Source organism: Echeneis naucrates, chromosome 7 (genome assembly GCF_900963305.1).
Source record: "Echeneis naucrates chromosome 7, fEcheNa1.1, whole genome shotgun sequence".
Lineage (NCBI taxonomy): Eukaryota > Metazoa > Chordata > Actinopteri > Carangiformes > Echeneidae > Echeneis > Echeneis naucrates.
The window spans coordinates 4524562-4538410 of NC_042517.1; the positions used below are offsets into that span (position 1 = coordinate 4524562).

General features: G+C 39.4%; 2 protein-coding genes across 2 annotated transcripts; both read right to left on the reverse strand.

The window, feature by feature from the left end:
* Positions 1–5895: 5895 nt before the first annotated feature.
* ppdpfa (pancreatic progenitor cell differentiation and proliferation factor a) lies at positions 5896–8025 on the reverse strand. The gene is made up of 5 exons (XM_029506922.1): positions 7915–8025; positions 6784–6884; positions 6582–6659; positions 6380–6473; positions 5896–6297 (listed from the first exon to the last, which is right to left on the reverse strand). The coding sequence occupies exons 2-5, from the start codon at positions 6836–6838 to the stop codon at positions 6174–6176; spliced, it is 351 nt and encodes a 116-aa protein (XP_029362782.1). The 5' UTR covers positions 6839–6884; positions 7915–8025; the 3' UTR covers positions 5896–6173.
* Positions 8026–9990: 1965 nt separating this feature from the next.
* LOC115046837 (tumor protein D54-like) lies at positions 9991–13307 on the reverse strand. Its single transcript, XM_029507466.1, has 9 exons — positions 13268–13307; positions 12878–13002; positions 12603–12751; positions 12301–12348; positions 11791–11892; positions 10552–10578; positions 10295–10330; positions 10149–10197; positions 9991–10071 (listed from the first exon to the last, which is right to left on the reverse strand). The coding sequence occupies exons 1-9, from the start codon at positions 13278–13280 to the stop codon at positions 9991–9993; spliced, it is 630 nt and encodes a 209-aa protein (XP_029363326.1). The 5' UTR covers positions 13281–13307.
* Positions 13308–13849: the final 542 nt, after the last annotated feature.

Consider the following 13849-nt stretch of genomic DNA (forward strand, 5'->3'; position numbering starts at 1 on the left):
TTGTTTTATGAAACACCCCCTTTGGACTCGCGCAGACGTAATCATAGATGTACGTGGGACCTGAGTCCTCACACATGTCTTCCTCGTCTCCTTCAACCTGCTTGTTTGTTACGGTGGCCATAGCAGAACTTCTGCACATCATGTCCAACTCAGCGACGCCGCGTCGAGTCTTGTCCTATCCTGGAAAAACAAAACATTTGCTTGCAGATGTGTATCCTGTCTTAAAGTCTACGCTGAGCAACATTTTAGCTGTTTGGTGGGGTTACTGTGATCAACAACAACCACTAGTTGTCATTTTGTTGTTGTTGTTGTTGTTGTTTTTCATTTTTGTTTTCGTTTTTGATTTCTTCTGATAAATGCCCAATGGATTTTCTCTTTGTATTGACTGGACAATGTAATCTATTGGTGTTGATTAAAATGCCCTGGTAGCTTGTGGAATTGCTAAAGTGGTCAGATAAATGTACTGTATAGCTGTACAAAGAGTGATAAAAGATGTTTTAAACCTTTCTTTTTTCTGTGGGTACAGCACTGTTTAAAAAAAAAAAACATTGAAGTGGTTTTAGCCCTTGCCTGTTTTAACTTATCATTTGGTGGTGGTCTGTATTTCTTCTATTGTTATTTATATTATTTTGATTGTTGCCCCTCCTGCATTGATAAGAGACTGTAGCTCTGTGCAGGGGGTCGTACTGTAAACCTGTGTGAAGCTTTGTATTTTTCCCCTCTGGTTTTGGACTCAGTGAAAGTGTGATGTTTACATGTACAGTTTTTCAGATACTGTTCTTTTTTTTTTGTTGTTGTTGTTGTTGTTGTTTTTTTGTTTTGTTTTGTTTTGTTTTGTTTTTTTGTCTCTTCTTCAGGCTGTTTTTTTTTTTTTTTTTTCCCCTCCCCCTCTCCCTCACCTGATCTGTGTACATTAGCCCAGATATTTTCCTTTTTGTTGTTTCACTGCATCAAGTGCAGACATGACCTCTTTGACTATTTGGTCACATGGTCAGAGTGTGCCGTACAACTGGTTGTGGTCGGCTCCCTGTTGTGGTGGCTTCCAGCATTTTAATCTCAAGTTTAAAAAAAAAAAAAAGAAAAAAAAAAAAAGAAAGAAAGGGAGCTTCGCAACTTGTCAAAGTGGACCAGAAAAGATTTATTAGGGGTCAAGACGACTTAAATCAGCTGTATTAAAATACTATTGTGGCCTAAAAGGAGAACAGTGGGGGGTGTAGGTACATTTATTATACTACATTAAGTGCTCATAATATTTTAATATCCCGGCCGTGTTGTCAGGGAAAACTCCTTGTCCTTAACCTGACTGGTACCCTGAAAGGTACACTTTGACCTGTTGTAATATCTCCTCGGTAACATAAAAGCCATTCCCCTCTCCTGGCCTTTTAAGGGGAACCCATAAACCTCAGGAAATACTGAATCTCCAAGTTTAGTTTTTATCCTCTGATTTCTTCGGAAATGAGATTTACGTCTCTAACGATAACCATTAACATTTATATGAGATGTCTATTGTTTTGTACATTTATCATTGTGAATTAAAAGTGGAGCTTTTTCCAGTACCTGTGACTTATTTTTTTTTTTTTTGTTTTTTTTTGTTTTGTTTTGGTCTTTTCAGTTTGTTTGGTTTTTTTTTTTGGAGTGTTTATAGGTATGGATATTTATTATTATATGTGAAACTACAAAAAGACAAAAGAAAAGGTTGAACCTGTTTCATTTGTATGTTTCATGCAAAACTGTCCAGGTGAGATTCTCTCTGCCTCTTACATATCACTAATGAGGGACTTGTGTTTGTTTGGAAATAGCGCTTTTTCAGTGTTGCATCAACGCTATGACAAAAAAAAATTAAAAGAAAAAAAAAAAAACACCAGTGGTTTACCAACAGCAGAGTTTCAAAGCTCTCCTCTTCTCCTGAGATGTCAGTAATTGAATAAAACAGTGCGATGAGCTATCAAACTGAGACTTCCTGTGTCAGTTTCATTGTCGAGGGGTGACAGCTCAGCAAATGTTTACTGTGACATTAGAGGGCAGCAGAGTTACACAAATAAAAGCACTGAGAGAAGTCGTGACTGCCACCAGAGTGCAAACAAACCAACAAGGCCCAGACACACACTCAAGTACACGACCACAGTTTTGACACAAATAATCTGTGTTTACTGAATAAGAACAAATAAAGAAAGAATACAACTTTCCTGTTTATCTGGAGGGTAAAAGCTGCAAATTGAAAAGATGGAAACTACAACTACCTGTAGGGCCAGATAACATGAAACAGCAGGTAAAATAAAATCAATTAAAAAGAAAAAAAAGAAAAAAGCTTAAAAAGTCCATATAAAGTTTGAATGTATGTGTTAGAATGCATTACTTATTGTTGCACACTTTTAAAGTCCAGGCCTGGAGCTGAAGTATTGAAGTAGTGACGTCATCTTGTTTGGCTCAGGCAGGTCTGGTAAAATTCACAGCTGGTCGCACAAACAGGATATTGTGTGAAAGTGGATGCTGTGTGCCATCAGACCAAAAGTAAATAATCCCACGCCGTAAAAACAAAACTGCTGTGGATCCAGTATTTTCTTGTTTACGTGCAAGGTTCACGTGAATGTGCAATGCCAGGCAACGATTCCCAAAAACTCTCCATTTATATGTCGTTGAGTAATACCACACTTTAAAAAACACATTATTACATATAAAGGGACTAAAAATATTTATTTTCAAATGCAAAATAATTTCTAATGGGGTAATCTTTTATATTATGTTCTGTTAGAGGATGAGAAAACAATCTACTTATTTAAATCTATTATCATACTTTTTTGCTTATTTATAATCTAAATGTTGTTATTATAGTTTATACACAAAAATAGTATCACTTAGTTTTCTGCATTCAGTACAAGTGATACTTTTATAAGTACCACTTGTGCTGAATGCAGAAAAGGGCTTCTGTGAGTGTGAAGTGTTACTGAATCATTGGTGCTGATGCATTCATGTGCAAGCAGCATTTTAATGTTGCAGCTGATTGAGATGCAGTTTATTTTTACTCTGGTGTTATTTAAACTATGATAGACGAGCTGAGGAGGATACAGGAGACTCAGCCATCCAACATATATTTTGTCCACAAATATACCTCCATTTTTTTTTAATCTAAATTGCTATTTAAACTTGATTCTCTGCTGTGTATTGATTACTTTTCAAAGTGGGTTTTATATTTTATACGTCCCCTCCTGGCCTACTTTCCTGCCCAGGCAAGCCAGGCGGACGTGACTTTACAGTTAAATCTGGCACAAGATGAACAATTTCACCTTTGAACATGATCCCTGATTAATTAATGCATTAATCAAATTTAAATTTACACTTAAACTATTATACCCTATTATACCCTATTATTAATATTATTCAAAGACTTTCAGGTGAGTGAAACTATTTCCCGGGGGGTGGGGGGGGTGCCTCAGCGACACGTGGACATACATAAGCTCAGAGCTTCACGTTCTCTGCTCATGCTTTCGAACAAATATAGACCTAAAACAGGATGACACCTGAGCCGAGGCACACATGAACCCGGTACCTGGAAAGAAAAAGACCTAAAATTCTAAATTGATGAGCTGTTTCTAGTCTCACTCTGAACTTTATGTATGTTTCCTCTCTTCTTATCTACGCACCATGAACCTGTTCATTTTGTGGAGTTGAAGGTCGAACTCTTTGGTTGAGTCCTGGGACAGATGCCTTTGCCCCAGATTTTTTTTTTTTTTTTTTTTAAGTCAAATGATGTGTATGCAAACTCTGAGCCAACATTTTCAACTGACTCTGCAATTAGCACTCTGGTCACATCTGTGGCTCTTAAGGAACACCACTCAAGCAAATTTGTTTGAATTCATTAGAGATCAGCTTTAAAAAATCTTTATCAAACTCATTGTGATTGGAGGTGAAACTCATGCCAGATTAATCTACCGATTAATCTACTGATTCCAATAAATTCATTAAATAGCGTACAATAGGTGTACTCGTTACAGCCCAAAGTAGCATCTTAGATTTGTTATTTTTTTCCAATTAGCCATCAAAAGGCAGGTGATATTTAATCTGCTCTCACATGAGGGCAAAGGACAGGCTGAAATAATCACACTGGGGAAGAAGAAAACAGTAAACTGGGGATCTCCCCTTTGAATGTTACTATGAAAATAATAACTGATTAATGTTCTACTATCTTTTTCTGTTAATTCATTTTGCATCATCAAAGCTTAATGATCAAAACTTATTAATAAAAAAAAAAAAGCAATGAAAAATATCGGCAGTGATAGATTGTATCCTTTACAATGCTCCATTAAAAACAAAATCTGTGCCTGTTGACTGAATGAGTGTAAAGGCACGACTCAGCGGCCTCACGTATTTCAGATTCATTCATAGTTGACTAATTAGTCACTTCATTTTGACTTTCCATAGAAAAAGAAACTGCCCCTTCGTTGGTGTTTTTCATGTTTTTTCCCCTCTGCCAGGCTCTTTTATGGTCTGTGGTCATTCAAAATAATTAATTACAGCGAGTTCATGTTCAGTGACGTTTGCCCTCAGGGGTGATAAAAAAGATCAGCATGACCGTTGCTGAGCTGACACAGGATCATTTGTGCTTGAAGGGGATCACTGGACATTTTTAGACTGCGTACTGCTCTGATACGTGGTCAGGAATAGAGCAGCTTTGACTGGCCGAGTGGAACAGCTCATCAACTCTTTTTTTTTATTAATGGCAGAGTGAATGAAGGCCTGAAAACATGACACAAGGTCTGTGGTGGTAACATTTATCCCAGCGTGTTGCTCTTAATGTTCCCAGCACAGAAGTGGAAACGTTTGACTTTCTTATTTGAACTGAGGGATTATCTTACGACAGGACAGAACGGTAAAACACACTTTGTCCAGTCTATTCTTAGGCACATTGTGAAATGTTTGTAGAAGAATCAACTCGGGGAAGCCGTGGGTTTGTTGCTCTTTCTGACATTTAGCAGAAATACACATCACCACAGTTATCTGATGGTTATATAAAAGGAACACGATAATCAATTCATCAATCAGAATTCATGCAATTTTGGTTCAGCTAAAGCAGCTTGACACATTAAGATAAAACTTTTGTCAGTTAAATTAGCCAAAAATGTTCTTACACATCCTGGTAACACAGTATAGATACACAAAATATTATTTTAAACAACAATTTCATTCAAATTTACTCCTTCATTTTTTCCAAGAGACCTTATTCAGCTGACTGAACAGTTTCTAGTAAAAGTGTTTTTACTCCTCTGCTTTTTTGATTATGCTGCATTATGTGCAGGAAGAAGAGCAGACAGATCAGATCAAAACAGTTCAAATCAAATCATACATGATGAGTTCGAAGAAAAACACAAAGATTGCAAAGAAGCATTAAAATGGTTCTTTAAAACCTTTGCGCGGTCTAAAACCTCCTGCCGAGGCACTTCAAAAAATTTGTTATAAAAGTATTTAATAACATAAAATAGCTTTCTCTAATTGCATGCATTGCAGTTGTTATAAATCTGTAACTTTCTGTAAACGTTCAAAGGTGATCCAACTTCGGCTGTTTCCAGGGAATTATTATGTTTGTTCAACCAAAAATACGAACAGAAAAATGTGTTTAACTGTTTATGAATGTGGTCGTCTTTGCTCCTCGTAGCACGGGTTTTTTCCAGAAGTTACTGACCTACTTCCAGGCTGAGGTGAGGTGTTATGCAAATGTATTTGGAACTGAATTAATGGCTGCTAATCATATCAAAGCTAAACAGATTAACTTTGTCAGGTAAGTAGGCTGCATGTGTTCCCTTTCAGACGTGTAAAGAAGCTTCTCTGACGTTTTCCACAAACCCATATCATGTAGTTTAAAAAGACTGCGACCATTTTTGGGACAAAGCACAATTAAAGTACTGACTGTGAGCATTTTATTTGTCATATTAACAGTGTCAAGTTACAAGAAGAATACAGTGAAAAAAACTTTTTACATTTTTTTTTAAACCTTTGGTCTTTAAAAAATATACTATACACAGGCAAAAAGGAAAAGCCAACTATTTACTGAAGGTAAAAAAAAAAGAAGCACCATCTCCATCTCCAACATCATCTCCATCTTCTATGCAACGGCAAGATGATGGTGACGGAGGTGTGTGTGTGTGGGGGGGGGGGGCAGGTACGGCAGGAAGTGGACTCTAGGAGGAAGTCGGTGGGGGCTCAGATTTTCCGTTATCACTGCTTTCGCTGACCTGTCTGTTCAGAACCATCTCCCTGGCGATGCAGGTCACCTGACCGTTGGCCACTGTGTAGGTGTTTTTCCTGTAACACGGAGAGAAACGCTGGAATATAACGGCTCCCGCTTAACTTACAGTGTGTTATTGCATCATTAAACGACACTCACTTTTGATTTTCAGGTCCGTTCTGCACGCCAGGCTGGATCTGTTTTGCGAAGAAGAATGAAGTCCACCAGTGGCCGGAGTCTTGCTTTGGAAGTCCTGCGGACAACAAAGTGACTCTGAGCAGGTCTTATCTTGCTGCAGGGAGAGTTCACATCTTCACACTTAATTTCCAAATGTATATTTAAACTCCATCCTTTTTCATACCTGGGGGATGTGGAATGACCTCTCCTGTGTACTCAGCGCTGCCACAAGAGCTGCTGCTGGAGTTCGACCCGAGGCGCCCTGGAGCAAAGAATACATTTCTGCTTGGTGACGAATTTAAGGGAAATCTGGTGAACAACTACAGCGGGCCTCCACGTCACATTCAGGAAAATCAATGCAACATAATTGGCCACTACTAACTCACTTCTGTAGTAATCGTGGGTGGCGATGAGGGAGCCACTTGATGGAATTGCTGCCATTTTCCCCGGCCTTACGTGGAAAACCGCTCAGACGGAAAAGAGAAACCTGGAGGAGAGAAAGAGGATAAAGGAGATGGCACTTGTATTAACAGGATAAATTATAAATGGAGGAAATTATCCTGCGATGTTATCACCATTATTTGAAAATTTAAAACATTTCTCCATTATTATTTTTTTTTTTTGTAATTTTTAAAAGCACCATGCTTCAGTTTGGATTTACAGAGACGAGAGCTTTTTTATTTATTTATTTTTTTTGAACCTGCCCTTTGTGCTCCATTCAGTCAGCCCTTCACCACAGAGTGATAAAACACAAACAGCTGCTTCGGGGACTCCTGTTTCCCTAAACTCAAATAACTGGAGTGATTGAGAGCATGTCCACATGTCCAGCTGCACTCACATAAGCTCTTGCATGAGCTGACTGCGTGATGGTGCAAGCAAGTGGTTTAAGATTGTGCAAGTGCTGCAGCGCAGGACATGTTTGTGCTGCTGACGGACATCCAAGGTCCGGCTGGGACAGTCAAGTCTTTTTACCTAATGCCTAATGTTTTAATACAAAAAGCTCAAGTAAAAATAGAACTAAACTTCACATTTTTCCTATTTATTCTTATTATTTATCTTATTTATTTTTGCTTGCGTTTCGTACCACACATGCATTTAAGACATGAGGTTGCAGCCTGAGAAGCAGTTGGAGGCTGTAAAGCTTAACACAAGGTGAGCACAGATGGCTCTGGGGATTTCCACGAGCAGACAAATACATGTCTGTACTTCACAGCCCAGATAAACAGCTTCACACATCACATACTTTTGGTATCTACTGTATGTAAGATTCAGGCAGGGCTGTGTGTTTTGTGCGTTTGTCTGGCTTTGTGTGTGATGGAAACACTGAAAAACAGGCGCGGAGCTTTTTAAACGGAGAGCTTTCATGCGCAGTAACGCAACAACTACCTTCCTTTGTGAAGAGGACAGTTGTTGTGAGACAAATATGGAGGAAAACTGAAAAGAAGGGCGTCACGCTGATGGACTGGAGCTGCCGTAGGATATAAGACGTACAACACAGTGACAGAGCCTTGACCTACCTTTAAAGTCAGGCTGCAGTTTTTGGCACCAGATGCGGTTGGCTGGTAGATGAAAAAGATGCTACTTGTTACGAAGGCCCATTTGTGGATGAAGTTCCTGGGTTGACCCTCTCAGTCAGAAGTGACTGTGGAGCGGCTTTTATAGGCTTTGACCGGGCATGTGCTGCTCTAGCCTCGGGGCGGGGACTGGGAAGAACGTGCAGTTATTCTGGTCCTTGAAAGGGCGGGAACTCTGTGTCACCAGACAACAGAAGGCCTTTGAAACACCTTTAGCTGACCCTCAGAAGGACATTATACAGCTCATATACCAATTTAGGGGTCGGTTTAATCACAAATTCTGAAATTTCAGAAAATTCAGAAATTTCATACGCTAATCACTAAAATATTTATAAAGATAAGTGTCCAACTTCTTGATGATAACTTGATGATATTTTGGTTATTGTTCAAAGATTTTAGGGAGGATTGTGAGGAGGATAGGCTAACCCTAACCCTGACCCACTAAGATACATTATCAGGTGAGAGAAACTCATTACATCAAAATCACCAAGTAATATTTTGATGCAAGATCCAACTGAGTATCTCGTTGGATGCGTGTCTTGATGAAGTGTGCTGGCAGGAAATGAAAAGCATGCAGTTGACCTGAGAGTATCTGTTACCGTCCCTGTTCCTGGGTCAACTTGGAGTTTGTCCAAAGTGAAAGCTGAGGAGCTGGAAGCTGAGACATCCACAGCTGAGCTTGTCCACATTCTCCACATTCATCAGCTGCCCAGGCCTCAGTGGGCCTGCTGATGGAGGCCTGCCCTGCCCTCTCACCCACATACCCGAACCGGATCATCGTCTCCTCCCGGTCCAGGATAAACCGGTTCAGTCTCAGTCCTGGTCCGTGTGCGACAGGAGGACCCAGATTCAACTTAATTTCCTTTTATAATAAAACTGTAAAAGTGGACACCTTAAGGATGACACCTCTCTCCTTCCATCTGGTGCTGCCTGGTGGTCTAGTGGTTAGGCTCAGCACTCTTACTGCTGTGGCCCAGGTTTGATTCCCAGTCAGGGAACTTCCCTTTTGTCGTTCAACTAATTTGTAAATTATATTTAGTGTGGTATTTGTATCCTTTGAGTTAGACCTAAATAATGACCATCGTTTTATCTAGATATCCCAAACTGACCCTGCCAGGCTCCATTTAAATGCTCAGCCCAAAGTGTTCCTGAAATAAGACCAACTCAGACCGCAGTAAGTTGTTGGGTTGTTCCCACTGTGGCCTGCTTTGTGTTGTGATGGACAGCTGGTTCATTCAGCAACCTGGACAGGTTTTAGATTTTCATTTTTTGAGCAAAACTATTTCCAACAAAAACCATCTCAGTTGTTCTTCAGCAGCAAACCGCAGCGTGTGTCAAGTCAGTCGACTGTCTTTTTGTAAGATTTACTGACAGTCAAAATGTTTTTGTTGACAATATAAATGCATGCTATGCTACAGTAAGGTGTAAATTACTATATGACTTAATATTTAGAGGCAGAAGGCGTCTCTGTGTCCACCAGAATTTTGACCCGTACAAACAATCACAGTAGTTTCTGCCCTTTTGTAAATATCCTAACAAAAGTTCAGGCTTCATTTTAATGCCTCTAGCACCACCCAAAGGCTCTAAAAATATATATATTAAGTCAGCCAACAATCCAATATTTATAATATATAATATGCAAGCTAATTTATATTTAGCTATGTGAGCATGAATGACAAGATGACGCACAAAATTCATCTGACTTTAACTGAAAAAGTACAAAAATACATCATGTATTATTTTTTCTTGTAGCTGTCACAATCACAACAACTGAGCTGATTTCAAAAGATCTGTTTACTACAGCAAAATAAATGATTTACATTTACAGAACATGCTGAAATGTTACACACTGTACAGTTACAGTTGATTAAAATACATTTTCATGACAAATTGAATATATTGTATTAGTCAAATTAGTTTTAATTAACAGTCAAAAATAAAAGTGAAAATTAACACTGATAAATGTAGCATTCTTTCATAACTTTACGGGACTTGACAAATAATAAGTCTTGTACTTTTTTATCTCGCGTTGTGACGTGAAGCTCTTCTTTCGAATCCAGATGTATCACCATTATTTGTCAGACTGCCAGACACCTTTTCCTGCGTGTTTAGATTAGATTTAGATTTTAAAACAAATGATCAGTACTCACTACAATAACAAAACGGAGCTCGCTCACCTTCACGTTGCTCACCATGTCCTCAAAAGATTTGAAAGTAGACGAATGTCTGAAGAGAAATAAAGATAAATGACCTCGTTCCGTTTTCTGTCATCTTAGTGCTTTCAATATGCAGTAAATATGGGAACTCCGGAGACAAACTTTACCTCATTGTTGGTACACTTATCGTGTGGCCCAGGGTGCTGGGTAATGGAAAGAAAGAAGGGAGTTTGATTAAAGTGAGGCCTAAGTCTTACAAAAGAACGTGACTAAAGACATGTGAGAGAGTTTTTTATTGTTTAATAGATTTATATTTAATCAGATTCATCCGAACATACACTTTGATCTTGGTTCTGGCACTTTAGGGCATAAAAATCTTAAAATCAACAACCTGATCGTCTGGCTCTAGATTCAGGGGTCTTACCGTGGTGGGCTTGGCAGAGGCAGAGCTCTGTTGAGCAGCATGGAGATAAAGACAGACACACAGATTACGTCACACCAGCTTCAGTTTCCACATGGACGGGAACAACAGACTTATCTGCAGAAACTCGTGTGATTGGATTAAAGTTGCTTAAACCAACAACACAAGACAAGAGGCCTTTGAATTGAAAGTTAGACGTCAACCCAAACGCTTCTTTTATTGTATATATAGAGTGGCCATGCTTTACTTACTGTGCTGTGGCTAAATTGAATTTATGCTGATTTTATTTTCCCAACAGTTCAATTCACAGCGGGGAAAAAAAAAAAAAATCAAACAAACTTCTTCAGCCACTTCTGAGGTCTCCATCTGTGATGGAGTGAAACCGGGGCCACGGCTGTGAGGGCACCAAATCCTAACCACTACCCCAGCAGGGTGAGGTCTGAGGCTGCTGCCTCCCGGGGCAATGATTGGAGTCAGTGTTTTACTGATTTTTGTTTTCACAAGTTAAAATGTTGCCTGTATAAAATTCAAATATACGTTAAAGATACATTAAGCTTTTGTTTTAATTCGTTATTTGTGAGATGCAGGGGGAAAATGTATGCATCCAAGCTTTATAACTTCATTTTGCATTTCAAAACCTCACTCTGACATGTTGCCCGCTGTGTCGTGACTCTGTTGGCCTCCAGCTTGTCCATCTGCCTCCTTGAATTTGCCAAAAACAGCCTGATTTTTCCTTCTTACCAACCTTGATATGCAAAGGGGGACTAAAGGTGCATCACTGAGAACAAAAACTACCATCTCAAGCTCATTTCTTCTGCTCATATTTGTTTGTTGTGATTTATGTATTAATTATGTTGTTATGTTATGGTCTGGGTATCTGTGGATCCATTCTGGTGAACACAGAAAACCTGATACAGACACTGAACGTACCCCCTGTAGATATGACGATCTGATTATCATATCGTTTTACACAGTTCAAATTGGTAACGGATATGAAACACATATTGTTATTCAATAATCTAAGAAAAAAAATGGTTTAATTTTGGAAGAACCCATTTTCTGAACTATTTAAATACCGCAAATAAAATGCATGAGCTAATTTAATTTTGTTTTCTCTTGTCACATAAATGTGCATTGTAACAGGAAAAACAAGCTTCTTGTTGAAAAATAATCATGTTTTTACAGAATTTCGTTGCTCTTTTGACAGCTGAGAGGGAACTGCTAAGCACATTCTGAGGTTACCTCATCTCTGCCAGTCTCCTGGTGATGACTACGCCAACACTGGACAGAGCAGAAGATGTCACCTGGCCTGCATGAGACAGACTCTCCCGTGTCCGCACATATCTGTAAAAAAAAAAAAAGAAAGAAAAACACCACAAAAACCAGTAGTGAGAATCGGAACCAACACAAATGACGCATTGAAAACAGGACAGGCAAATGAATTCACACACAGAAACTGAACAGGCAACAACAATCTCATTTATTTTGATCAGCTACAGAAGATTTCCTTTCTAACTCTGATTCAACCGAACCCTTCAGGTTGGTCCTGTTATTGCCTGCCAACACTACAGCTCCTAAGTCAGGCTGTAAGGCTATTAATGGGACACCGATCCTATTTGGCCAGGACAATCTCATCACTTGTTTCTTAGAACAGATCCCTCTTTAGAACAATAACAGGACATAAGAAGGGAAACCTCTGTGCTCTGAAATGTTGTTTTTTTTTTTCTAAGAAAACGATGGATGAACACTCACACAGTAGAGTGGCTGATGTCCTCCAGAGTGGCAGAGGCTGTGAGATACCTGAAGCAAAAAAAGAACGTGCAAGTAAGTAGATGATTACCCCAACTTAAGAAGGAGAGACCACAACAGCTATAAGTCATTAGTGTGGTTTTCGTGGTTATGTAACTGCGTCATGTTTGGGAAATGCTGTGACAGTCCTGAGGCCTGTTTTCTTATGACTGTGCGGGCACATAACCTTCCAGCCGGTCTTACAAATTAATTTGTGTCCCACACAGTGGCAATCTAAGCAGGAATATTTATGAGGGAACACTTACGGGGCTGAGGTTTGGACTTCCTGCCAGCCTTTGGACAGGTTCTGTTTGATGTTACTGAGAGGGCTCATACCCAGCTGCCGCCTGATGTCTGCCGCATACTTTTCTTTGGCCAAAAGCACCTGTCGCAAGGTCTGAATTTCATCCTCTGTCTACGTTGAGTAAAAGCAAAAAAACACTGTGAGCGAGAGCGACCAGATGCTGTCAAAAAAAAAAAAAAGAGAGATACAATTTTAAGGTCTATGTGTGTCACACATTATAATGAAGAGCTGCATCACCTTTGAAAGTTCAAACTGTAGGCTCTCTATGTCCTCATCTGTCAATTCTGAGGGCGGACATCCGTAGTTGGATGTGTCTGCTATCCTTGTGGAGAAGTTTATAGATGATGGAGCTCCACCAAAACCTGAGGAAGAAGAAACTGTGTTTTTAAAAAAAGTAATTTCTGCTTCAGTATTCAGCGTTTGACAATCTGTTGACTGGTTTATAGAGACGAACGGAGCTGTCCGCGGTGCTGAAGTAGCCGGCTAACAGCTAGCGGCTAACAGCTAACAGCTCACATTACCTGTTGCACGCGGGAGCTAAAAGCATTAGCTTGTAAAAACATGAAACAACGGAACTAAACACGGAACAATTTTTGTGTAAATTCACTGCAGATTAGTTGGACCTACCTTGTCGGTTCATTGCTGCCAGTTTTGACCGACTAGTCGCTTCCAGCCTCCATCCAGTCAGCTCAACTCTGAAACTTAGCGGAGGGAGGAGAGTGTGTGTGTGTGTCGGGGGGGGGGATCAAGCTATTATTACACACACCCACACACACACACACACACACACACACATAGCGGTGAAAACTAAGAACAAAAGAACAATTGTGAGTATTAAGTATTGAAGAAATCGAGATTTTCAATATTTTCTCTCACTGATTAAAACTTAAAGGAGCAATTGCAGAGAACAGATACTATAAGATCTATGGGGAACACTGGAAGGCAGAAGATTTGGAATAAAACAAAGCTCACAATTTGTCATTAACCCTCAGTCAGACAGCCAACTGCTGGCTTCTTACTGTCAGGCCATGCTTGGGCTCAGCTGGTAAGAAGCCATTCAAATTTTATGTTCAGTTCTGGATTCAAATAATATATTGTGGCTTTATAATTTATACAGTGGAAGAGGAACAGCAGGGGTGCTATTAGTAATGTGTGAGCAATGATTCTTGATTTCAAAACCCATTTGGGCTCAACAAGATTATATCTGTA

Excerpts from the sequence above, each read along its gene's own strand:
- ppdpfa (XM_029506922.1), bottom strand. The coding sequence starts at position 6,838 with ATGGCAGCAATTCCATCAAGTGGCTCCCTCATCGCCACCCACGATTAC. Across the intron at positions 6,660-6,783 it reads CACCCACGATTACTACAGAA|GGCGCCTCGGGTCGAACTCC; the intron begins GTGAGTTAGTAG and ends TCTTTGCTCCAG. Across the intron at positions 6,474-6,581 it reads GGTCATTCCACATCCCCCAG|GACTTCCAAAGCAAGACTCC; the intron begins GTATGAAAAAGG and ends TGTTGTCCGCAG.
- LOC115046837 (XM_029507466.1), bottom strand. Across the intron at positions 10,198-10,294 it reads ATAAGTGTACCAACAATGAG|ACATTCGTCTACTTTCAAAT; the intron begins GTAAAGTTTGTC and ends ATTTCTCTTCAG. Across the intron at positions 10,072-10,148 it reads ACATGGTGAGCAACGTGAAG|GAAAAGGTGTCTGGCAGTCT; the intron begins GTGAGCGAGCTC and ends CTAAACACGCAG.